The sequence below is a fragment of the Zalophus californianus genome, chromosome 8, assembly GCF_009762305.2.
Source record: "Zalophus californianus isolate mZalCal1 chromosome 8, mZalCal1.pri.v2, whole genome shotgun sequence".
Taxonomy (NCBI): Eukaryota; Metazoa; Chordata; class Mammalia; order Carnivora; family Otariidae; genus Zalophus; species Zalophus californianus.
In genome coordinates, this window is record NC_045602.1 from 22,588,007 (window position 1) to 22,612,159 (window position 24,153).

Consider the following 24,153-nt stretch of genomic DNA (forward strand, 5'->3'; position numbering starts at 1 on the left):
GGCCCACTTTCTTCAGTCACCACTCCCCCGACTTTTCAGTGTCATCCCTTTGGTTTTCATCCTCCACAAACACCTCTTCCTAACTCAACAGCTCAAGATGGGTAAAGTGAGGAAAGATTCCTGCAAAAGCTCCCTGCTTCTCTTTACCAGAACTTTCCCACTTGTTTTCATTGGGTAAATTCTTCTCTCTTCTTGGCATCAAGAGCAGGGTCAAGTCAGAGAAGATACCCAGCTCTCTAGCACTGGAGAGGGCAAAGTACCCCCTTGATCCTGTTGGTGATACCAGCCTGTGCAGTAGCCCCACTCCCACATGTGGAACGCATATGGTGCGCGGTCAGATTTCCCCAAGGCTGGATAAAGGAGGACTCTAGAAGTCCAGAGGGTGTTTTGTTTTGTTTTGTTGCCAAGTACTTGGCTGGTGCAATGATATCAAGTCAATTCAACTCTTGTTCAGTTGTGTATGATGTTCACGTGTCATGAACTAGGTGGAGAAGCAGCTGGATACATTCTGGCATTATGGAGGAGATAAAGATGGCTAAGGTCTGATCCCCACCCTCTAGGAATTCACAAGCACATACAAACGATTCCAATACAAGACAGAGAGAATTGAAATGGATTAGAACAGCAGGCTAGGTACAGGGAGCTGCCGGAATTATTTGGGGGGAGATTACAGGGTAGGCCAAGAATCAAGGAAAATTTTGGAAGAAAGGAGGTTGGGGTGGGGTGAGGGAACATCCAAAGAAAACCTGGGAATGTTTGGATACTTGTATTGATGTGTGGTTCCAACATCAGAGAGTTAAGTCATTGTCAATGGAACCTGACCTCTAGGTTGAGCTAAAAAGGTTCAAAGACTTTTTAGAATTATCCAGAGACAAATGGTAGGGTGACAACATTTAACGTTATTTTGGAGAAAGCAAACTTCTGAGGGTAAGAAAGCTGTAATCTATTATCAACACAAGGCAGTAATTCTGCTGAAATGATGAAAGGATCTATCCCAGAAGACTGGATTGGATTATGGAAGGTGAAGGAAGCAATTTCCTGCTACACTCATTTGCTCAATCAAAAATAAGAGGTGAAGGGTGGAAGATATTCAGATATTGCATATACTTCAAACTTAATGTATTAAAAACCGGAACCCAGGATCTCTCCTCCAAATCAGCTGTTCTTTTCATAACTTAGGTGGTCTTAAATATTAGACAAGCTGGGGCCAGGCACCTGGGACAGTAAGACTGAAGGAAGATGTTGGGACCAGGTAGGAGATTAAAGGGCCCCAATCTGGCTCCAGGGATGGGCCTTAAAGCAGAGCAAAATGTCTAAGATCCAATCCAGATTCAGCTATGGTTTGGACAGGTGGGTCAAATCCTAGGCACTGAGTTTAGGTGGTGTGAAATGCTTCCATCCTGGAAAAGAGAAGATTTGGGCTTACCTATAAGCTAGTGGCCGGGGTGCTCTGACATGGGAGGAAGAGACAGGAAGGGGAGCCAGGAGCATCTTGTAATGCCAGGAAGTAAAGAAGTGCCCATAAAAACAAAAGGATCGGGTCATAGCAAAGGGACAAGAGTCAACCCGAGAGAGCTCCCAATGGCCAAAGTTGGAAAAACGTGAGCAACAAAATAATGTTGTATTGGACTATAACACAGAGTACTAGATAAGTACGCATGAGTTCATGCTGATGTAACAAAGTAATGGAATAAATAAATAGGAGCTACACAAGAATTCCAAATAATATATGTAGATATAGCCCACTCCAAGAGATGGAGCTTAACAACCCCTCACTTCTTCCAACCCCAACATAGGCTACACTTAGGGGCTTGCTTCCAAAGAACAGAGTATGGAAAGAGAAAAATAATGGCTTCACCGTGGAGAAACCTGGCTACCTTAGCCAAGTAATGAAGATTGGCAACACAGGCTGCTATCATGTACTGCGTGAGATCAGTAATGAGAAGCGCAGAGCGCCTCTGTGGTATTTTCCCCAAAACACATAACCTCAGTCTAAGCATACGGAAAACACAGAGAAACCCAAATTTAAGAACCTGCCAGTACTCCTAAAAACTGTCAGGGTCAGAGAAACTCTCACAGACCAGAGGAGACTAAGGAGGCATGACAACCAAATCCAACATGGGCCCTAGGTTGGATCCTGGACAGAAAAAGGACGTTAGTGGAAAAACTAGTGAAATCTATGAAGTTTGGCATTCAGTTCAAAGTAAATGTACCAGGGCACCTGGGTGGCTCAGTCATTAAGCGTCTGCCTTCGGCTCAAGTCATGATCCCGGGGTCCTGGGATCGAGCCCCGCATCCGGCTCCCTGCTCAGCGGGAAGCCTGCTTCTTCCTCTCCCACTCCCCCTGCTTGTGCTCCCTCTCTCGCTGTATCTCTCTCTGTCAAATAAATAAATAAAATCTTTAAAAAACAAAAACAAACAAACAAACAAAGTAAATGTACCAATGTTAATCACATAGATTTGACACATGAATCAAAGTTATATAAGATGTTAACATTGGGTGAAACTGGATGAAGGGCATATGGGAACTCACTGTGCTATCTTTGCAACTTTTCTGTAAGTCTAAAATTATTCCCAAATAGAATTTATTAAGAAAATAAATTCCTGGGCGCCTGGGTGGCTCAGTTGGTTAAGTGACTGCCTTCGGCTCAGGTCATGATCCTGGAGTCCCGGGATCGAGTCCCACATCGGGCTCCCTGCTCAGCAGGGAGTCTGCTTCTCCCTCTGACCCTCTTCCCTCTCGTGCTCTCTATCTCTCATTCTCTCTCTCTCAAATAAATAAATAAAATCTTAAAAAAAAAGAAAAAAGAAAATAAATTCCTGGGACACCTGGGTGGCTTAGTCAGTTGAGTGTCTGCCTTCGGCTCTGGTCGTGGTCCCAGGGTCCTTGCTCAGGGGGGAGTCTGCTTCTCTCTCTCTGCCTGCCATTCCCCCTGCTGGTGCTCTCTCTCTTCCTCTCTGCCTCCCTCTTTCTCTCTGACAAATGAATAAATAAAATCTTAAAAAAAAAAAGAAAGAAAAGAAAATTCCTGACTATAGTAACCTATTTGTGGGAAGGGGCATATATAATTAAAATATTCTGAGGGCCTTGATTTATCATCAATAAGAGGATAGAGGTTTTATTTAAGAATTTGATAGGTTAAATGTGTATTTTGCATTTTAAAGGGCATCCACTAAAAATGGGGTTGGCTAGATAGTAAATATGTTAGCCATGGTAAACCCCCTATGGTTTTTGTTGTAACTACCTACTGTTGTAGCATGAAAGCAGAGACAATATGTAAAATGAGTGTAGCTGTGTTCCAATAAATCTTTATTTACAAAAACAGGCATCAGGCTAGTTTGACCCACAGGCCATAATTTGTCAACCCTTGCACTAAAAGAACAAAAACAGAATTTAACTTCCAATTAGTAAAGGACAAGATGGAGTGATTAATTAAAAATAGCTATTTAAAAGGCAAGAAATGAGAGAAAAAGAAATATAAAACAGGATGAAATAGAAAGTGCCAAGTAAAAAGGTAATTTTGATCTTAATGCTTTAATAACTACCTTAAATATAATGGAACGTGTAATGGAACTGGAAATGGAGCACAGGCTGATCGGGGTGGGAGAGTCTGTGTTGTGTGAATGGAGGTCTCAGTTCTTGGATTCCCCACGAAAGATTTCCATGAGGATCCATGCTCTAATAAAGACAGCTGGGTTTGCGGGGGGGATGGACTAGCTGGGGGATGGGCATTAAGGAGGGCACATGATATAACGAGCACTGGGTGTTATATGTAATTGATGAATCACTAAACTCTACCCTGAAACTAATAATACACTATATGTTAACTAACTTGAGTTTAAATTAAAAAAAAAAGAGAAGAAAGTAGCAAGCCCAAAGCAGTTTATTGAGGACAGTACACTCTCAAGGTGGGAGAGCAGGAAGGCCCAGAGGTGGCAACTGCCCTGAGGTTACAAGAATCTTTGTGTGTGAGGGGGTGGGAGGGTGTCTTGGGTCGTGGATGGGGTGGTCTCTAATGGAGGTTGCTTCCAATCCTTTAAGGGACTCCCACAGGGAGAGGTTAGTTTTTTTTTTTTTTTTTTAAGATTTTATTTATTTATTTGGCAGAGAGAGAGACAGTGAGAGAGGGAACACAAGCAGGGGGGGAATGGGAGAGAGAGAAGCAGGCTTCCCGCTGAGCAGCGAGCCCGATGCGGGGCTCGATCCCAGGACCCTGGGATCATGACCTGAGCCAAAGGCAGATGCTTAACGACTGAGTCACCCAGGTGCCCTGGGAGAGGTTAGTTTTTGACCCTACTAGGTTTGTCTCTGAACAGTCAGGGCAGCCTTCCCCCATGAAGGGTGGGGGGAGGCTAAAGCCACAATGCAAATGCATTATAATGAGTCTAGGGGTTACCCTGGGGCAGAGGTGGAAGAGGACAGTGGCCTGTTCTGCACCTGTGGCTCTTGGTCTGTTAGCCCAGGGGACTTGGAAGCCACAGGCAAGATGTTGTGCCTCCAGGCTTCTAGTGTGTAACCTATTTATCACTGTCCTTGCCTCCAGCTTCTGTCCAACTGCCTACTCTTATCAGTGCTCCAATTAAAATCTATTTGCTTTAGATGTGTCTCTTACCAATAGCATATATTTAGATTTTGTTTATCCAATATTAAAAAGATACAGAAAGGTTGAAAGAATGGGAAAAGATACTCTATGCAAGTACCAACCAAAAGAAAATTGCTGTAGCAATATTAGTATCAGACAAAAGAACTAAAGTCCAGGGGCGCCTGGGTGGCTCAGTTGGTTAAGCGACTGCCTTCGGCTCGGGTCATGATCCTGGAGTCCCGGGATCGAGTCCCAGGATCGAGTCCCAGGATCGAGTCCCGCATCAGGCTCCCTGCTGAGCAGGGAGTCTGCTTCTCCCTCTGACCCTCTTCCCTCTCGTGCTCTCTGGCTCTCATTCTCTCTTTCTCAAATAAATAAATAAATAAAATCTTAAAAAAAAAAAAAAGAACTAAAGTCCAGTAGTATTCTTAGAGATAAAGAGGGTCTTGATAGTGATACAAGATTTAATCACCAGGAATAAATAATGATTTTAAATAACACTTAAAAATACATAAAGCAAAAATCTTCAGTATTCAAAGAAGAAATAAACAAATCCACAATCATGAGAAATTTTACATACTTGTCTTAGTAATTGGTGGAAAAAAAGCAGACGAAAGTTTAGGAATAATATAGATTTGAACATTGAGATGAGCAGAATTGACCTAATGGTCATAGAGACATCCCCCCTACCCCCGCCCTGCTGGCAGAAGGGGAAACTGAAGAGACTTTTTTTTTTAAAGATTTATTTATTTATTTGAGAGAGAGAGAGAGAGAGAGAGTGCGAGCGCATGCAGGGGGAGAGGCAGAGACAGAGGGAGAGAGAGAATCCCAAGTGGACTTCTGGCTAAGAGCGGAGCGCAATGCGGGGCTCCATCCCAGGACCCTGAGATCCTGACTTGAGCCAGAATCAAAAGTCCAGTGCTTAACTGACTGAGCCACCCAGGGTCCCCCTGAAGAGATGATTTTTAACACCTGCAGAATACATCTTATTTTTAAGCACACAAAGAATTTTTTTAACTGACCATAAACTGGGAATAAAGTCTTAGAGCATTTCAAAGGAGTGAAATTAAAGTATATATTCTGGCCACAGTGCAACTTTGTTAGATAACTAGAAAATCCCTATATGTCTAGAAACTTAAAAGGAACTACCAAATGACCCATGGACCAAAGAAGAAATCGTCATGGAAATTAAAATAGTTGGAACAGAATGATAAAAATTCTACATATCATAACTTGTGGAATGAAACTAAAGTAGTGCTTTGAGGAAAATTTGTACTCTCAAATGCATATATTAGGGGAAAAGGGTTAAAAGTGAATGATCTAGGCATTTATCTCAAGAAGTTAGGAAAAAACAGCAAAATAAATCCAAAGAAAGTAGAATTGTCAATTATATCTCAATAAAACTGGGGCAAAAAAGAAAGTAGAAGTGAGGAAATAAAGACAAAGGGAGAAATTATTGAAATAGAAAGCAAACATACAAAAAGTTGGCTCTTTGAAATAATTAATTAAAATTGACAAATGTCAGGGTGCCTGGGTGGTTCAGTTGGTTAAGCAGCTGCCTTAGGCTCGCGTCATGATCCCAGGGTCCTGGGATCAAGCCCCACAGTGGCTCCCTGCTCAGCAGGGAGTCTGCTTCTCTCTCTCAAATAAATAAATACAATCTTTTAAAAAAAATAAAACAAGGGCACCTGGGTGGCTCAGTTGGTTAAGCGACTGCCTTCAGCTCAGGTCATGATCCTGGAGTCCCGGGATCGAGTCCCGCATGGGGCTCCCCGCTCAGTGGGGGGTCTGCTTCTCCCTCTGACCCTCTTCCCTCTCGTGCTCTCTATCTCTCATTCTCTCTCTCTCTCTAATAAATAAATAAAATCTTAAAAAAATAAAATAAAACTGACAAATCTCTAGCAAGATAGATCAAGGATAGGAAAAAAAGGAGAGAGAGAAGACACAAATAACCAATATAAAAACAAGGAGACAGTACTGCATTTGAATAACTTTATGTCAATACATTTGAAAATGTAGATTAAATAGAAAAATCACTAGACAATGTCACCAAAGATGACTCAAAAAATTTTACAAATTCTCGATAGCATTATATCCTTCAAATAAATGAAATCATTAGTCAGAAATCTTCATTCAAAGAAAACTTCAGGCTTGTATGGCTTTGCTGACAAGTCATACCAAATGTTGAAGGATCAAATAGTTTAAATCTTATGCAAACTTTTTCAGGCATTTAAAAAAAAAAAGGAGGAAACATTCCCCAACCCAGGAGTCTAGCATGACCTTGATACCAAAAGCCTGACAAAGACAGAACAAGAGAGAAAGATTACAGGATGGCCTCACTCATGAAAATGGGGAACAAAAATCCTAAACAAAATATTAGCAGCGGAATGCAGCATTATGTTTAAAAACAAAATGCCCAATTGGCTTATGAAAATGTGTTCACAAGTTAGTAATTATTAGTAACCAGAAGAATTTCAGTTAAGCAATGGAATACCATTACCACATATACCAGATTAGCTAAAATGAAACAGCCTGACGATACCACACATTGGCGTGAAAACAGAGCAGGAAGAACTCCCATTCACCACTGGTGGAAAAAATGACAACCACTCAAGAAAAAACAGTTTGGCACTGTCTACTAAAGCTTAAGTTACACATAAACTCTATAACCTAGCAATTCCACTCCTCGGTAGATACCATAGAGCAAGGATCCTTAAAGTGTGGTCCTCAGTCCAACAGTATCAGCAACCCCTGGAAACATCTTAGAAATGCCAAGTTCCTGAGCTCTTCTCCAAACTTAATCAATCAGCAACTCTAGGGGTAGGGCCCAGCAGTCTGTTTTTACAAACCCTCCGGGTGATTCTGATGTATGTTAAAGCTTAAGAGCCACGGCCGTAGAGAAATAGGAATATATATCCACCAAGATACATGGACAAAGATGTTTTTAACGGCATTGTTTATAATACCCAAACATGGAAAACAGGCCAAATGTCCATTAATATCATAATGGATAAATGAGTCATGCAATGACTGATGAATCATTGAACACTACATCTGAAACTAATGATGTAAAATATGTTGGCTAATTGAATTTAAATTTAAAAAAGGAAAAAAAGGTGGGTGGGCGGATGGGGTAACTAGGTGATGGGCATTAAGGAGGGCATGTGATGTGATGAGCCCTGGGTGTTATAATGCAACTGATGAATCATTGAACACTACATCTGAAACTAATGATGTACTATATGTTGGCTAATTGAATTTAAATTAAAAAAAGTTATGCAATGGTTATACAATGCAATGAAATAAAACTGAATCCCAGCTGTACAAAAGAGTGTGGATGACTCAAACATAATGCTGAGTAAATATTCAAGACACAAAGAATATATATATTTAAGATTTTATTTATTTATTTGACACAGAGAGACACAGCGAGAGAGGGAACACAAGCAGGGGGAGTGGGAGAGGGAGAAGCAGGCTTCCTGCAGAGCAGGGAGCCTGATGCGGGCCTTGATCCCAGGACCCTGGGATCATGACCTGAGCCGAAGGCAGACACTTAACGACTGAGCCACCCAGGTGCCCACAAAGAATATATTTTTATATACATATAGAAAAGAGTGGGGGTGCCTGGGTGGCTCAGTTGCTTAAGCGTCTGCCGTTGGCTCAGGTCATGATCCTGGGGTCCTGGGATTGAGTTACATAGCCTTGGCTCCCTGCTCAGTGGGGAGCCTGTTTCCTTCCTTTCCTTCTGCCCCTCCCCCAGTTCGTGCTCGCTCTCTCTCTCTCTCAAATAAATAAATAAAATCCTTTAAAAAAAAAGTGCTTGTCAAACTGTACAAACGTGTTCTAAGGACCAAAACTGTACATCCAGCCCTAACCTTAGAACTCCAGGCTGGCATATGCTAGCACCTGCCACGTAATGTGTGCTCAGCCTGACAAATGTCATTCTTTATAATTATAATCTTTATAGTGACTGCAAAGTATTTCATAATAAGGACATACCATATGTTATTTAACCACTTCCTTGATGATGGGCTTTCTGAGAATATTACTTTGGCTGCCCCAATAGACTGAAAATTCTATAAGGTAAGAAACCATAACTTTCTTTTTCAAAAACAGTGCCTGCTATACAATAGTTATTTAATTGAATTGATTTTCCAAATTAATGTTCCTACAAGAAAAAAAATACTCTGGCCAGTTTTATTTATCTTTATTATAGCATAAGTTGATTCCTTGTAAATTTTGTTTACAGTGAATTAACCATAGAGAATCCAGTTAACCCTGGGTATAATGACATAATAAATGTTCTAGAAAATGAGACCATGGATTTTGGAGTTGAGTAATCCTTTAAGATCATTTAATTTTCCTATGTGACATCTCTTCTCTGTTTCGATGCTATATGTCAAACTTCGGAGTTAGGAAACCATATATATCACATTTTCTGAGAGTATCTACTTAAGATATGCTAGCTTTCTTAAATGTACTTGACTCTGTATTCTAATTTGTGATTGGGAACATACGACACCATACCTGGACCTCTAGGGAATGACTGGTTCCAGAGAAGATGCTCATAGGGCAAGGCAGGCCACTTGGAAGACTTGCTTCTTTGAAATCTTGCCTCCATACACTCTACTTTATGCCAAGTTGTCCAGCCCAGTCCTAGTAGAGTTGTAAAGGAGGTCTTCCCTGAGCATTGACTGTCAGGGCAGAGCCCGTGAGCAGCTGCATGAAGGGACAGCAGATGGGCATGTCTCAGAGAGGAGATTCAAGCAGCTCGCACATTGGCTGGGCCCTGTCAGGTTTACCTTGGAATGTCCATTGTGATGTCATATGGAGTCACAGCCTTGAGGGAGAACACTGTTTGGCTGAGAGGGGCATGGGGTTGAGTAATGGCACCGATTTGGGGGCTGGCCATCCCGCCTCCATCATATGTCAGCCTTCTACTATTATTTGGTTTCCTTGTTTGGGGGCTTTGGCTGCTCTTTTTTGGGAGACAGAGCAGGGAGCAGGTGGTAGCCAAGACAGACTCAGAGGTATGTGATGCAACCCTCCCTTGAAGTTCACTGGTCCCTGTCCCTGCCTCTGAGGCCATGGAAACTACCTCTTAGGCCAGGGGAGGAGCTGGGTGAGGGAAGAGGGGAGTTGAGATAGTGCCTATGGATGTTGTCCTATAAGTATAAGTCATGCTCAATCCTGTTCCTTTCAGTTTATTTCAACAAACCTTGAGCACCTATTATATATGGTGGTGTACTAGACCTTGAGGAAAAATAAAACACCATCCCCACCTTCTAGGAGCTCAAGGTGAAATTGGGGAGACAGTCAGATGGATATACACACAACACAAGGAAAGAGAAAATGATAAGAGTTAAAAGAAGTATAGATACTGATGAAGAGTTTGGAGGTAAAGAGTCTTTTGAAGCAGGGGGATCTATAAAATGCCTCTGGGGGGCGCCTGGGTGGCTCAGTTGGTTAAACGACTGCCTTCGGCTCAGGTCATGATCCTGGAGTCCCGGGATCGAGTCCCAGGATCGAGTCCCACATCGGGCTCCCTGCTCAGCAGGGAGTCTGCTTCTCCCTCTGACCCTCTTCCCTCTCGTGCTCTCTATCTCTCATTCTCTCTCTCAAATAAATAAATAAAATCTTTAAAAAAAAAGTAAAATGCCTCTGGGGAGCTCAGGTTTGAATTGTGCTTCAGAGGAAGGGTAGGGCTTTGAAGGTGGATAGTGTGGATGGAAGAGAGTAGTGAAGACTTTCCAGATAGAAGGAATGGATTGGGGAAAATCATGGGAAACTGAAGAGTGTTGGATGTGTTTGAAGAGAGGACATCCATGTGGATGGAGTGTAGAAGTATAGGGAGCTCAGTGAGAGAAAAATTTGGAAAATTGACAGAGGTGACATTGTAGAGGGCTTTCAATGCCAGGCTGAATAGTTTGTATAAATATTAATTCTATATGTAGTTGAAAGATGTCAAGGGTTACCTGGGTGGCTCAGTCAGTTAACCCTGTGACTCTTGATTTCGGCTCAGGTCATCATCTCGGAATTTTGAGATCCAGCCCTGTGTCAGGCCCCACGCTCAGCAGGGAGTCTGCTTCTCTCCCTCTACTTCTCCTTCTCCCTCTCTACCTCCCCCTGCTCCCATGCACGTGCTCTCGCTCTAAAATAAATAAATAAATCTTGAAAAAAAAGAAAAGAAAAGATGTCAAAGGTCTTAAAACCAGGTTAAAATGTGCTTAGATCTGTGCTTTAGAGCAATGCTTCTCAAACTGTTACACCCATATGAATCAGTCAGCTGGAGGTCTTGTTAAAAAGTATATTCTGATTCAGTAGGTGTGGGGTAGGGATTGAGATTCCTCCTTTCTAACAAGCTCCCAGGTGATGCTACTGCTGTTGGACCAAAGGCCACACTTGGTTTTTTTTTTTTAAGATTGTATTTATTCATTTGACAGAGAGAGAGCACAAGCAGGGGGAGCAGCAGAGGGAGAGGGAGAAGTAGGCTCCTTGCTGAGCAGGGAGCCTGATGTGGGGCTCGATCCCAGGACCCTGGGGTCATGACCTGAGCTGAAGGCAGCCGCTTAACCGACAGAGCCACCAAATAGGCACCTCTGTTACATTTTTTTTTTTAAGAAAGGAAATTTTTATGTTATTTTATTATTTAAAAATTTTAATTCCAGTATAGTTAACATACGGTGTTATATTAGTTTCAGGTGTATAATATAGTAATTCAACAATTCTATACATTACTCAGTGCTTGTCAAGATAGGTGTGCTCTTAATCCCTGTCACCTATTTCACCCATCCCCCCACCCACCTCCCCTCTGGTAACCGTCTGTTTTTTCTCTGTAGTTAAGAGTTTTTTGGTTTGTCTCTTTATTTTTCCTTGTTCATTTGTTTTGTTTCTTAAATTCCACATATGAGTGAAATCATATGGAATTTGTCTTTCTCTGACTGGCTTGTTTTGCCTAGCATTACACTCTCTAGATCCATCCATGTTGTTGCAAATGACAAGATTTCACTCATTTTTATGGCTGAATAATATTCCACTATATATATATATACCACATAATATTCCACTATATATATATATATATATATATATATATATATATATATATACATCTTCTTTATTCATCTATTGATGGACACTTGGACTGCTTCCATAATTTGGTCATTGTAAATAATGCTGCTATAGGGACACCTGGGTGGCTCAGTCAGTTAAGTATCCAACTCTTGATCTCAGCTCAGGTCTTGATTCAGGATCTTGAGTTCAAGCCTTGTGTAGGGCTCCCACTTAAAAAAAATGGGCAACAGACATGAACAGACATTTCTGCAAAGAAGATATACAAACACCCAACAGACACATGAAAAGATGCTCAACATCACTCATTACCAGGGAAATGAAAATCAAAACCACAATGAGCTATCACCTCATACTTGTCAGAATGGCTAAAATCAAAAACACAAGAAACAACAAATGTTGGCAAGGATGTGGAGAAAAAGGAACCCTCATGCACTGGTGGTAGGAATGCAAACTGGTGCAGCTACTCTGGAAAACAGTATGGAGGTTTCTCAAAAAATTAAAAATAGAGGGGCTCCTGGGTGGCTCAGTCAGTTAAGTGTCCAACCCCCCCCCTTTTTTTTTAGAGATTTTATTTATTTGACAGAGAGAGACACAGCGAGAGAGGGAATGCAAGCAGGGGGAGTGGGAGAGGGAGAAGCAGGCTTCCTGCAGAGCAGGGAGCCCGATGCGGGGCTTGATCCCAGGACTCTGGGATCTTGACCTGAGCTGAAGGCAGGAGCTTAACGACTGAGCCACCCAGGCGCCCCAAGTGTCCAACTCTTGATTTCAGCTCAGGTCATGATCTCAGGGTTACGAGATCGAGCCCCACGTTGGGCTCCACACTCAGGGCCGAGTCTGCTTGAGATTCTCTCCCTCTCATCTGCACCTCCCCCCACTCATGCTCTCTCTCTAAAATAAATAAAATCTTTTTAAAAATTAAAAATAGAATTATATTATCCAGTAATTGCATTATTGGGTATTTACCCAAAAACTATGAAAACACTAATTCAAAAGGATATATGCACCACTCTGTTTATAGCAGCATTATTTTTTTAAAGATTTTTTTTATTTATTTGAGAGGGAGAGGGAGAAGTAGGCTCCCTGCTGAACAGGGAGCCCGGTGCGGGGCTCGATCCCAGGACCCTGAGATCATGACCTGAGCCAAAGGCAGCAGCTTAACCTACTGAGCCACTCAGTCATCCCAGCTTTGTAGTATACCTTGAAATCTGGATTTGTGATACCTCCAGATGTGTTGGGTTGTTGTTTTTTTTTCCCCAAGATTGCTTTGGCTGTTTGGGGTCTTTTGTGGTTCCATACAAATTTTATGATTATTCTAGTTCTATGAAAAACGCTCATGATATTTTGAAAGGGATCACATTAAATCTGTAGATTGCTTTGGGTAGTATGGGCATTTTAACAATATTTGTTTTTCCAAGCCAGAAGCATGGAAGTCTTTCCATTTGTGCCATCTTCAGTTTTTTTCATCATTCTTTTGTAGTTTTCTGAGTACAGGTCTTTTACCTCCTTGGTTAAGTTTATTCCTAGGTATTTTATTATTTTTGGTGCAGTTGTAAAGGGGATTGTTTTCTTAATTTCTCTTTCTGCTGCTTTATTATTAGTGTATAGAAATGCAATGAATTCCTGTATATTGATTTTGTGACCCAGGACCACACTTTGAAAGTGAAGCTTTAAAATAACTTCAGTAAGCGTCTATGGCAGTTGTCTGGGTAGCTAAGCCAATTGGAGGCTCTGTTAACAATACAGTGGGAAGGAGGGAAAAGGAAATTAAAAAATTAGAGCAGGATGGTAGGAGAGAGGACATGGGTTCATTCCTCAAATGTTTATCATCCACCACCACCACGGTTATGTACAAGGCATTCCTCTAGGCTCTATGAATAGAGCGGTAAGTGGAGGGACAAAAATCTTTGCCCTCAGGGGGCTATTGTGATAAAAGTTTGGATGTGAAAAGTAAAGCAGAAAGAGAGGGAAGGGACTGAATTTATTTTTATTTTTATTTTTATTTTTTAAAGATTTTATTTACTTGTCAGACAGCGAGAGAGGGAGCACAAGCAGGGGGAGTGGGAGAGGGAGAAGCAGGCTCCCCACTGAGCAGAGAGCCTGAGGCGGGGCTCCATCCCAGGACCCTGGGACCATGACCTGAGCCGAAGGCAGATGCTTAACGACTGAGCCACCCAGGTGCTCCTGGGACTGATTTTTTTTTTTCCTGATTTGACCTCAAATACAAGAGTTAATTATAAATATTATCACTGTTTTCCTACAAGGACTATATTCATCTTTGTATTCCCTGTGCCTAGTATACTGTCCGGCATTTAGTAAGTGCTCCCTGGATGTTTGTGAAATGAATAAATGACTTTTCAATTTTAACCCTGAAGGACTGACAAGATGATGGCATTTTGAACAACACAGGAAACATTAGACGGAAGTTGTGTGGTAGGAGGCAGAAAATGAACTATTGCATTTGAAGTGCTTATAAAATTTATGTGGAGATATTCACCTAGCAGCTCCAATTAATGGTCTAGATCTGTGCTATCCAGTCTGGTATCCACTGGTCACATGTGGCCATTCAAATTTAAATGAACCAAAATTACATTAAATTTAAAATTCAATTCTTTAAATGCACTATGGACATTTCAAGTATCACATGTGGCTAGAGGCTGTCCTATTGGACAGAGCAGATCTAGAATATTTCCATCATCATAGAAAATTCTATTGGACAGCATTAGCATACACTCTAGATCTTGGAGATAGATCTAGTTATCAATATATTTGGCCACAAAGTCCTTTCAATTTTTTTTTCCTCAGAAACATTTCTCAAACACAGCAATCCTGATTGAGTATTACTGCCTTAACTAAGACTTCATCTATTTACAGTATGGTAGCTGGTCTCCTACAAACGTTTTCCAGCCTAGAGCATGGAGCATAGACCCTGGCTATACGGAACAGAAACAACATACACAGAACTTCCCATAGCTGATTGTGTCACTTTGCCAAAAGTGACTAAACAAACAAAATCTCTCAGCATCCCACTGCCTGCAGCAGCTTTTCCCAGCCTGTTTTGACCCTCAAACTTCTTTCATTGTCAAAATTGGTCAGCCCCTTGGAAATTTAAACATCATTTTATCTCTTTTTCATAATATATGATAAGTGACTTTAGGTATATAATATTTTCATTTTAAACCAGCATGTTTTTTAAAATCGCAAAGTTCACTTTAACATCTTTAAGAGAAACAGAAAAGACAAATGTCCACTTTTCCCCAAGTAACAAGTGGTGCACAATATTTAATTGACTTTAACAGGTATGAATTGTTCCACAATACTTAGGTATAAGAAAGGGCAAATATATTTCCTTGTCTACATCAAGTACAATCTAGTTTAAGCCTCCTATCACCTAGGTTGGCAAAAAAGTCCAGGATCCGTTTTTCCTCCCCAACCTTTGTATTATATGAAAATTCTGAAGTTTTTGCAGTTTATCCCAAATGGCAGAAGGTCAGGTACATTTTTAAAAAAATATTTTATTTTAATTTATTTAGAGAGCGTGCGTGAACAAGCAGAGGGGAAGGGCAGAGGACGAGGGAGAGAGAGAGAGAGAAACCTCAAGCAGGCTCCCCACTGAGGATGGAGCCCAACACGGGGCTCAATCCCATGACCCTGAGATCAGGACACGAGCCCAAATCAAGAGTCAGACTCTCAACCAACTGAGCCACCCAGGCGCCCTGAGGGTCAGGTCCTTAAACCATGGGAGTAACTGTTGCTTTTCATCTTTGCCATCTGAAGGCAAAAACTGTGGCTCAGCTCCTATGTGCCAAGCTTGGTCACAGAGACCTTTGTGAAGGCTCCCGGTCTACTATCTCTGAGCTCCTAGCGTCAGGAGGACCGAAATCAACCAGGATCAGGGCCTCACTATTCCAGTATATCTGCAGCTTCAGCATTGTTTCCATATCAGGAAGCCCGCTTCCTGTTCTTCTCAACCCTGGAAGTACCAAACAGTAAGCTTCTGGCACAATTCAGCTTAAAATCCTCCACAGGTCTAGTCTTATATGAGGGGTGTCTCTTAGGCTCCTGCCAACTTTTTCAGCAGGTGAAACTTTTTTTAAAAAATATTTTGTTTATTCATTTGAGAGAGAGAATGAGATAGAGAGCATGAGAGGGGGAAGGGTCAGAGGTAGAAGCAGACTCCCCGCTGAGCAGGGAGCCCGATGTGGGACTCGATCCCAGGACTCCAGGATCATGACCTGAGCCGAAGGCAGTCGCTTAACCAACTGAGCCACCCAGGCACCCTCAGCAGGTGAAACTTAACTCCTTGCCATGGATTAGGAAAACTAAGACCTTAAGCACAAAGGCCTGGCTATCCCCTTTGCGGAGGGGAAACATTAGTTTCTTTCCCGGAAGGATGTATAGTGTAAATTCCTCAATGTCACCTTTCTACATAATTAATAAAATTTCTTAGTACATATATATGTGAGAAAAAGCTTTTTTGTCAAATATACTTTTTATCCAGGCATAATTATAAACAGCAAAATGCACAGATCTTAAGTGTACAGTTTGATGAGTTTTGATAAATTTATACACCCATTAACTAGCACCCCAATCAAGCTTAAAATGTTGCTTAATATTCTATAATATTGCTTATAATCCTAGGGAGTTCCTTCATGATCTATTCCAGTCTGTTCTCCTTCCATTCAGAGGCAATCTCTATTCTGATGTCTACAGTCATGGATTAATTTTGCCTCTTCTTGAACCTTATAAAAATAGAATTATATATCCATCGGTAGATGAATGGATAAAGACAATGTGGTATATATATATATATATATATACAATGGATTATTATTCAGCCATAAAAATGAATGAAATCTTGCCATTTGCAACAGCACAGATGGATCTGGAGAGTATAATGCTAGTTGAAATAAGCCAGTCAGAGAAAGACAAATTCCATATGATTTCACTCATGTGCAATTTAAGAAACAAAACAAATGAACAAAAGAAAACAAATGAGAAAAACAAACCAAAAGACAGACTCTTAACTATAGAGAACAAACAGATGGTTACCAGAGGGGAGGTGGGTGGGGGGATAAATGAAATAAGTGAAGGAGATTAGGAGTATACTATTTTTTTTAAGATTTAATTTAATTTAATTCAATTATTTTTAAAAAAGATTTTATTTATTTATTTGCCAGAGGTGGGGGGTGGGTACAAGCAGGGGGAGCGGCAGGCAGAGGGAGAAGAAGACTCTCTGCTGGGCAAGGAGCCTGATGTGGGACTCGATCCCAGGACCCTGGGATCACGACCAGAGCCGAAGGCAGTTGCTTAACTGACTGAGCCACCCAGGTGTCCCAGATTTTATTTTATTTTTTTTAAAGTAATCTCTACACTCAGCACGGGGCTCAAACCTACAACCCCAAGATCAAGAGTCACATAGTCTACCAACTGAGCCAGCCAGGCACCCTAAGAGTATCTTGATGAGCACTGAGTAATATATGGAACTGTTGACTCACTATATTGTACACCTGAAACTAAATATAACACTGTATGTTAACTACACAGGAGTTAACATTTAAAAAATAAAAATAATGAATAATAATAATTTCATTCTTGCATATTGCATTTCAAAAAGTCTGTTATTTTTTATAATTAAAAATGTATGTACCTGTATGACAAGATAAAGTTTCAAGATGTTAATTGTAAATAATACATTGTTGATGTGGAACCCTATTTCCAATAGGAGATTGGAAATATGCCTGTCTGTATGCTATGTATGTTTAATTTTAGTAGATGATACCAAACAGTTCTCTAAAGGAATTATACCAATTTATACTTCCATTAGTAGAGTATGAGAGTTCTAGTTTCTCCACATTCATGTTAACACTTGACATTGACCATCTTTCTAATAGCCACTCTAGGTAGTGTGTTGGCATTGCATTGTGGTTTTAATGTGCATTTCCATGATTACTAATGATATTGAGAAACTTCTTATGTTTATTGGCCATTTGAAAATCCTCTTTTGTGACCTTCCTGCTCAATTTTTTGGCACATTTTTAATGAGTGGGTTGTCAGTCTTTTACTTACTAATTTGTAGGAACTCTTTAAATATTATAGATATGAGTTGTTTGTCAGATATAGGTATTAAAAATAAATCTTCCCTCTCTGTGGCTTATCTTTTCACTCACAATGGTGTGCTCATGAACAGAAATTCTTAATGAAATCCAATGTATCAGTTTTTGCTTTTATGGTCGGGGCTTTTTTGTTGTTGTTTCCAATGTAAGAAATCTTTGCTTGCCCCCAGGCTATGATGATAGTCTTCTGTGTTTCTTCTAGAAGCCTTTTTTTTTTCTTTTCTTTTACATTAAGGCTTATGATCCATCTCAAATTACTTTCTGTGTATGGTATAAGGTAGGGATCAAAGTTCTTTTTTTTGCCCCCCCATAGAATTTATCCAATGCCTTCAGTAGGGCAGGGACTGGGGTGACATGAGCAAGGCATTCACTTTGGGCACAGAATTTAAGGGGCACCAAAAAACTTAGTAATCAAGGTAATATTTAATATAATATTATATAAAATCAAAATTAAGGGGGAATATTTATGATGACAAAATACCAAAATTTTAAATCTGACCCTACACTTACATGACTGCCTCACCATCACACTCTAAATTCCAGTCCTTTCTCCCAGCACCATTTATTGAAAAGACCATCAATTTTTCTCCTTGAATTGCATTGGTGACCCTGTCATAAATCAGATAAACATACACATGTGTGGGTCAATTTCAGGACTCTTCATTTTGTTACATTGGTCTGTTTGTTTATCCTTGTACTGATACTTCACTGTCTTTATTAATGTGGCTTTGTACTAAGTTTTGAAGTTTGGTTGTGTCTTACAACTTCGATCTTTTTTCAAAATTGTCTTAGCTATTCTAGGTCATTGGCATTTCTTTTTTTAAGATTTACTTTATCTTCTTTCTTTCTTTCTTTCTTTCTTTCTTTCTTTCTTTCTTTCTTTCTTTCTTTCTTTCTTTCTTTCTTTCCTTTTTTAAAAAAGAGTATTATTTATTTATTTGACAGAGAGAAACACAGCGAGAGAGGGAATACAAGCAGGGGGAGTGGGAGAGGGAGAAGCAGGCTTCCTGCTGAGCCGGGAGCCTGATGGGGACTCTATCCCAGGACCCCGGGATCATGACCTGAGCTGAAGGCAGACGCTTAACTGACTGAGCCACCCAGGTGCCCCTATTTTCTTTATTTTAGGGAGAGAGAGTAAGCGCATGTGCGAGCTGGGGGAGCGGCAGAGGGAGAGGGAGAGAGAGAATCTCAAGCAGACTCCCTGCTGGGCACAGAGCCCAATGCAAGGCTCAATCCCAGAACCCTGCGATCACAACCCAAACCAAAACCAAGAGTTGATGCTCAACTGACTGAGCCACCCAGGCATCGCAGGTCATTGACATTTCTGTATAAATTTTTGAATCATCCTGTTAACTGTGACACAAATTGATTGGAATTCCAATTGATTGGAATTCTATTGAATTTATACATCAGTTTAAGGATAAGTAATGTACTAAAAATAATGAGTCTTCTGATCCATGAATGTGTTTGTTTCTCCATTTATTTAGGCCTTCTTAATTTCTTTTAATAACATTTAGCTTTCAATAAAGAGGAATTTTGAAGCTATAGTAAATGATTTTTTCATTTTGATTACGGAAATTTTTAAACAAATCAAAAGCACATAGAAGTGCATAATGAGTCTTCATGAACCCAGTTTCCACTCTGACATTGTTTTGAAGCAAATGTCAGATAATATAATTTCATTCATAATTAAATATGTGTATCTAAAAGGTAAGGACTCTTTAAAGAGAAAATACTTAATCACAATATCATTATTATGCCTAAAAATTTAACAATAATCTTTGATTACCAATCAGTATCAAGACTGATTACTGTCAGTCTTCAAATTCCAATTGTCTCATAAATGATATAATTTTTTACAGTCTGTTTGACTCAAGATCTAAATAAGGTTCACAAATTGAGATTAGTTGGTGTATTTAAATCCCTTATAATTTGTAGATTCCCTACCTCCATTTCTTTCTTTTATTCTTTCCATCTATATGTTTTTTTTAAAGATTTTATTTTATTTATTTGAGAGAGAGAGAATGAGAGAGAGAGAGAGCACGAGAGGGAAGAGGGTCAGAGGGAGAAGCAGACTCCCCGCTGAGCAGGGAGCCCGATGTGGAACTTGATCCAGGGACTCCAGGATCATGATCTGAGCCAAAGGCAGTCGCCCAACCAACTGAGCCACCCAGGCACCCTCCATCTATATGTTAAAGAAATGGATCATTTGTCCTCTAGAGTTTTGCAGGCAAGATTTTACTGATTAAATACCCATGTTTTTATTTAATATGTTCCATTGTCTTCTCTATTTCCTTAAATGGGGAATTTGGGTCTAAGACTTATCAGGATTACTTTTTTGGGGGGGAGATTATTCCATAGGTAATGATGATCATCAGGAGGGACACAATGTCTGGTTTGTATGATATTTTACATGTCATTTTCTAGGGGCACCTGCCTGGCTCAGTAGAGCATGTGACTCTTGATCTTGGGATTGTAAATTTGAGCCCCACTTATTTTTAAGTGTAGAGATTAGTTAAAAATAAAATCTTAAAGGGGTGCCTGGGTGGCTCAGTCGTTAGTTAGGCAGATGCGTCTGCCTTTGGTTCAGGTCATGATCCCAGGGTCCTGGGATTGAGCCCCACATCGAGCCCCACATTGAGCCCCACATCGGGCTCCCTGCTCCTCGGGAGGCCTGCTTCTCCCTCTCCTGCTCTCCCTGCTTGTGTTCCCTCTCTTGCTGTGTCTCTCTCTGTCAAATAAATAAAATCTTAAAAAAAAGTCTTAAAAAATAAATGTGATTTTCTAAATTATATCAATACTTCAAAATAAAATAGATTTTTCTATATTGAACTTGTATCTAAGAATCTTGCTAAATTTGCTTATCAATCCTAAAAGTTTATCTGTAGATGCTTTTCCAAAAGCATATTGTGATATCCTACACAATCATATTGTCTGCATATGATAACTTTATTTCTTCCTTTCTAATCCTATGACTTTTATTTCTTCTCCTTGCTTTATTGCATGGATTAGGATTCCCAATTCAATATTCAATAGATGGTGGAGATTTTTATCTTCTTTTTTTTTATGTAGAGGAAAGTTTTCTTTAATTCACCATTTATGTATAACGTTTACTGTGTGGTTATTGTAAATATTGTTTAGCAGATGAAGAAAGTTCCCTTTTACTTCTGGTTTGTTAAGAATTTTAGCATGAATGGCTATTGAATTTTATCAATGATTCTGCCTTTTCTGCCTCTATTTAGATGTTCATATGGTTTTTCTTGTTTATTCTGTTAAAGTACTGAATTACAATGGATTTTTAAAATATTAAACCAACTGTGAATTCCTGAAATAAATATAACATGTTTGTGATATTGTTCATGATCCTTTTTATATATTGTTGGATCAAGTTTGCTGATATTAAGTTTAGGAATTTTGCATGTGTGTTCATGAAAGAGACTGAGCTGTAATTTTCCTTTCTAATAATGTCTTTATCAGATTTTGGAATCAAGGTTAATTCAGCATCCTAAAGGAAAGGGAGAAGTAACGTTTCTTTTCTCCCTCATTAGCATAACTAAGGCATTCCTATCACTCAGGAAATTCCAAGGGTTTTTGGTGAAGCTCTGTGTCAGGAATCTGGGACGAACACCAGATATGTTCTTTATTATAACACCACACGGACACACACACACACATATAGGCACACACACCACACAGACACACACACACACAAACGAGAGCTAGAGAAAGAGAGTTGTTGAAAAATTGGCTGATATTAATATACTTGTGGGGGCTGACAAATCCAAAATTCTTGAGGCAGGCTGGAAACTTAGGGTTTCTATGTTCATCTTTTTTAAAAAAAATTAAATTAAATTATTATTTTTTAATTGAAGTATAGTTGACACACAATGTTACATTAGTTTCAGATGTACAACATAGTAATTCAACATATGTTTCAATTTTGAGGCAGAATTCTTTCCTTTTCAGAAAACCTCACTCTGCTCTAAGACCAGCAACTGATTGGATGATGCCTGCTTACATGATGGAGGCTGATCTACCTTGTTTAAAGTCTACTGATATTATTTTTCTTAAATATTTTTTTCTGGGGCACCTGGGTGGCTCAATCGGTTAAGCACCTGCCTTCGGCTCAGGTCATGATCCCATGGTCCTGGGATTGAGCCCTGCACTGGGCTCCCTGCTTAGCAGAGAGCCTGCTTCTCCCTCTCCCTCTGCCTGCCTCTCTGCCTATTTGTGCTCTCTCTCTCTAGCTCTCTGACAAATAAATAAATAAAATCTTTAAAAAAAATAAATATTTTAAAATATTTTCATTTATTTGTCAGAGAGAGGGAGAGAGAGAGAGAGAGGCAGGCAGAGGGAGAATCAGGCTCCCCAGCAAGCAAGGAGCCCGATGCAGAACTTGATATTGGGGTTGTAAGTTCAAGCCCCATGTTGGGTGGGGACATTATGTTAAAACGAAATCTTTAGGGGCAATTGGGTGGCTCAGTCGGTTAAGCATCTGACTCTTGATCTCAGCTCAGGCCTTGATCTTGATCTTTATCTTGATCTTAGGGTTGTGAGATCAAGCCCTGCATTGGGCCCAGTATGGAGCCTACTTAAAAAAATACAACCGATTTTTGTGTGTTGATACTGTATTCTGTAACTTTGCTAACTTCATTTATTAGTTCTAATTGGGTTTTTTTTGTGTGTGTATTCTTTAGGATTTTCTGTAATAAGATTATGTCATCTGTGAATAGAGATAGAGATTGTTTAACATTTTCCTTTCCAATTTAGATGGCTTTTATTTTTCTTACCTAATTTCTCTGGTTGGAGTTTCTAGTACAATGTTAAAGAAAAGTAGTGAAAGTGAGCGTCCTTGTCTGTTCCCTACCTTAAAAGGAAAGCTCTCAATCTTTCACTATTAAGAATGATATTAGCTGTGGGTTTTTCATTAATACCCTTTACTCTATTGAGGAAGTTCCCTTCTCTCCCTAGTTTGTTGAGTGTTTTTATTTTTATTTTTTAAATCATGAGTGGGTATTGGATTTTGCCAATCCTTTTTCTCCATCAATTGAGATAATTGTTCAGTTTTTTTCTCCTTCCTGTTATTCATGTGGTATATCACATTTGTTTACTTTCTTACGTTGGATCCACCATTCTTGGGAGAAATCTTGCTTTTAACACTTTTATCCAACATTGTTTAGCTAAAACATTTGGCAATACTATGAATAATATTGTGTAGGCTCTTATAATACAATCTCAGAGACTGATGTCCTGATTCAAAAGGGAGAAATAAAAATTGTTTTATTTGAAATGGTAACAAATGTCTTTTCTGCCTTTAAAATGGCCTGGAACATGCTTGCAAAAAACCCAGGAGTTTACAAACTACTGATTAGGAAATTCTGACCTAAAGGATAAAATAAAAATTCTACCATTTGGCAAAATCTGGGCTTCCACTTATATTTTCAGCTTCATCTCTTACTACTTAGCAAAAGTACACCTAACAATCATGCCGTTATAATCTTCTTGGTGATGTTCCCACTTGCCTGGAATGCTCTTTCTTTACCTGAAAACTTTCTGCTGATTCTACAAACTCCAGGACAAATGGCAACTTCTTGAGTAATTTTCCCCTTCTCTCCCAGGAAGTCAATCATTGTCCTTTTATTCTCTAACACTTATTATTTCTGTTTCAGCATTTACCACACGATATTATAACTTAGCTGTTTAGACATCTGTTCTCCCTATTAATGTGAATTTCCAGAACACTGGGGTCATATTTATCTTTGTAGTCCTAGCACCCAACATAATGCCTAGAACTTAATAAGTACTCATTAAATGATTTATGAATAAGTGAACGGGGTGGCAATTGTTGCTGTAGTTATGGACACCAACTGTATCAATATTTGTGTCTGTAAGAGGAAATGTGCTGTTGATTTTCTAACCTAGAACATTTTCTGATTTTATTTTTTCTTTTTGTGCCTCCCTAGACTTCAAAGCAGCATAAATTGAAAAAGATCCAGAAACTCACAGGTCAGAAAGATCCTATCCTTTATACTTCAGTTCAAGGCTAAATGACAAATCAACAGTGGGTCTGCTTTAAGACTCCAGACTTTAATAACAGGTGGAGGGAGGGAGGTTGAAAAAGATTACATAAGTGAAAGAAATGTGCTTATTCTTTCTAGCAACTTCCAAAGAGATGTAAACAGATTTACAATTCTTCCTATGCTTCTTTTCCTCATGCTTTCTTTCCTAATTTCCTCTCGTGCAAAACTCAAAGTTTCAGGAAAGAAAGTTGGTGAGATTACTGTTTAGTGCAGGAAGTTTCAATACTTTTTTCCCTGTCATGGGCTCTGGATAGACTCCTTTGGAGGAAAAAATATGTGTTATGAACTTTTGTTTCCCCTACT

At 39.7% G+C, this 24,153-nt stretch overlaps 1 protein-coding gene across 1 annotated transcript in view; it reads left to right on the forward strand.

Annotated features, from left to right (window-relative positions):
• Positions 1 to 9,469: 9,469 nt before the first annotated feature.
• C8H2orf16 (chromosome 8 C2orf16 homolog) overlaps positions 9,470 to 24,153 on the forward strand; it is a 33,219-nt gene continuing 18,535 nt past the window's right edge. Inside the window, exons 1-2 of the mRNA XM_027621981.2 lie at positions 9,470 to 9,613; positions 23,734 to 23,776. Of these exons, the coding sequence (XP_027477782.2) occupies positions 9,470 to 9,613; positions 23,734 to 23,776 (187 nt within the window). The remainder of the gene's footprint in view (positions 9,614 to 23,733; positions 23,777 to 24,153) is intronic.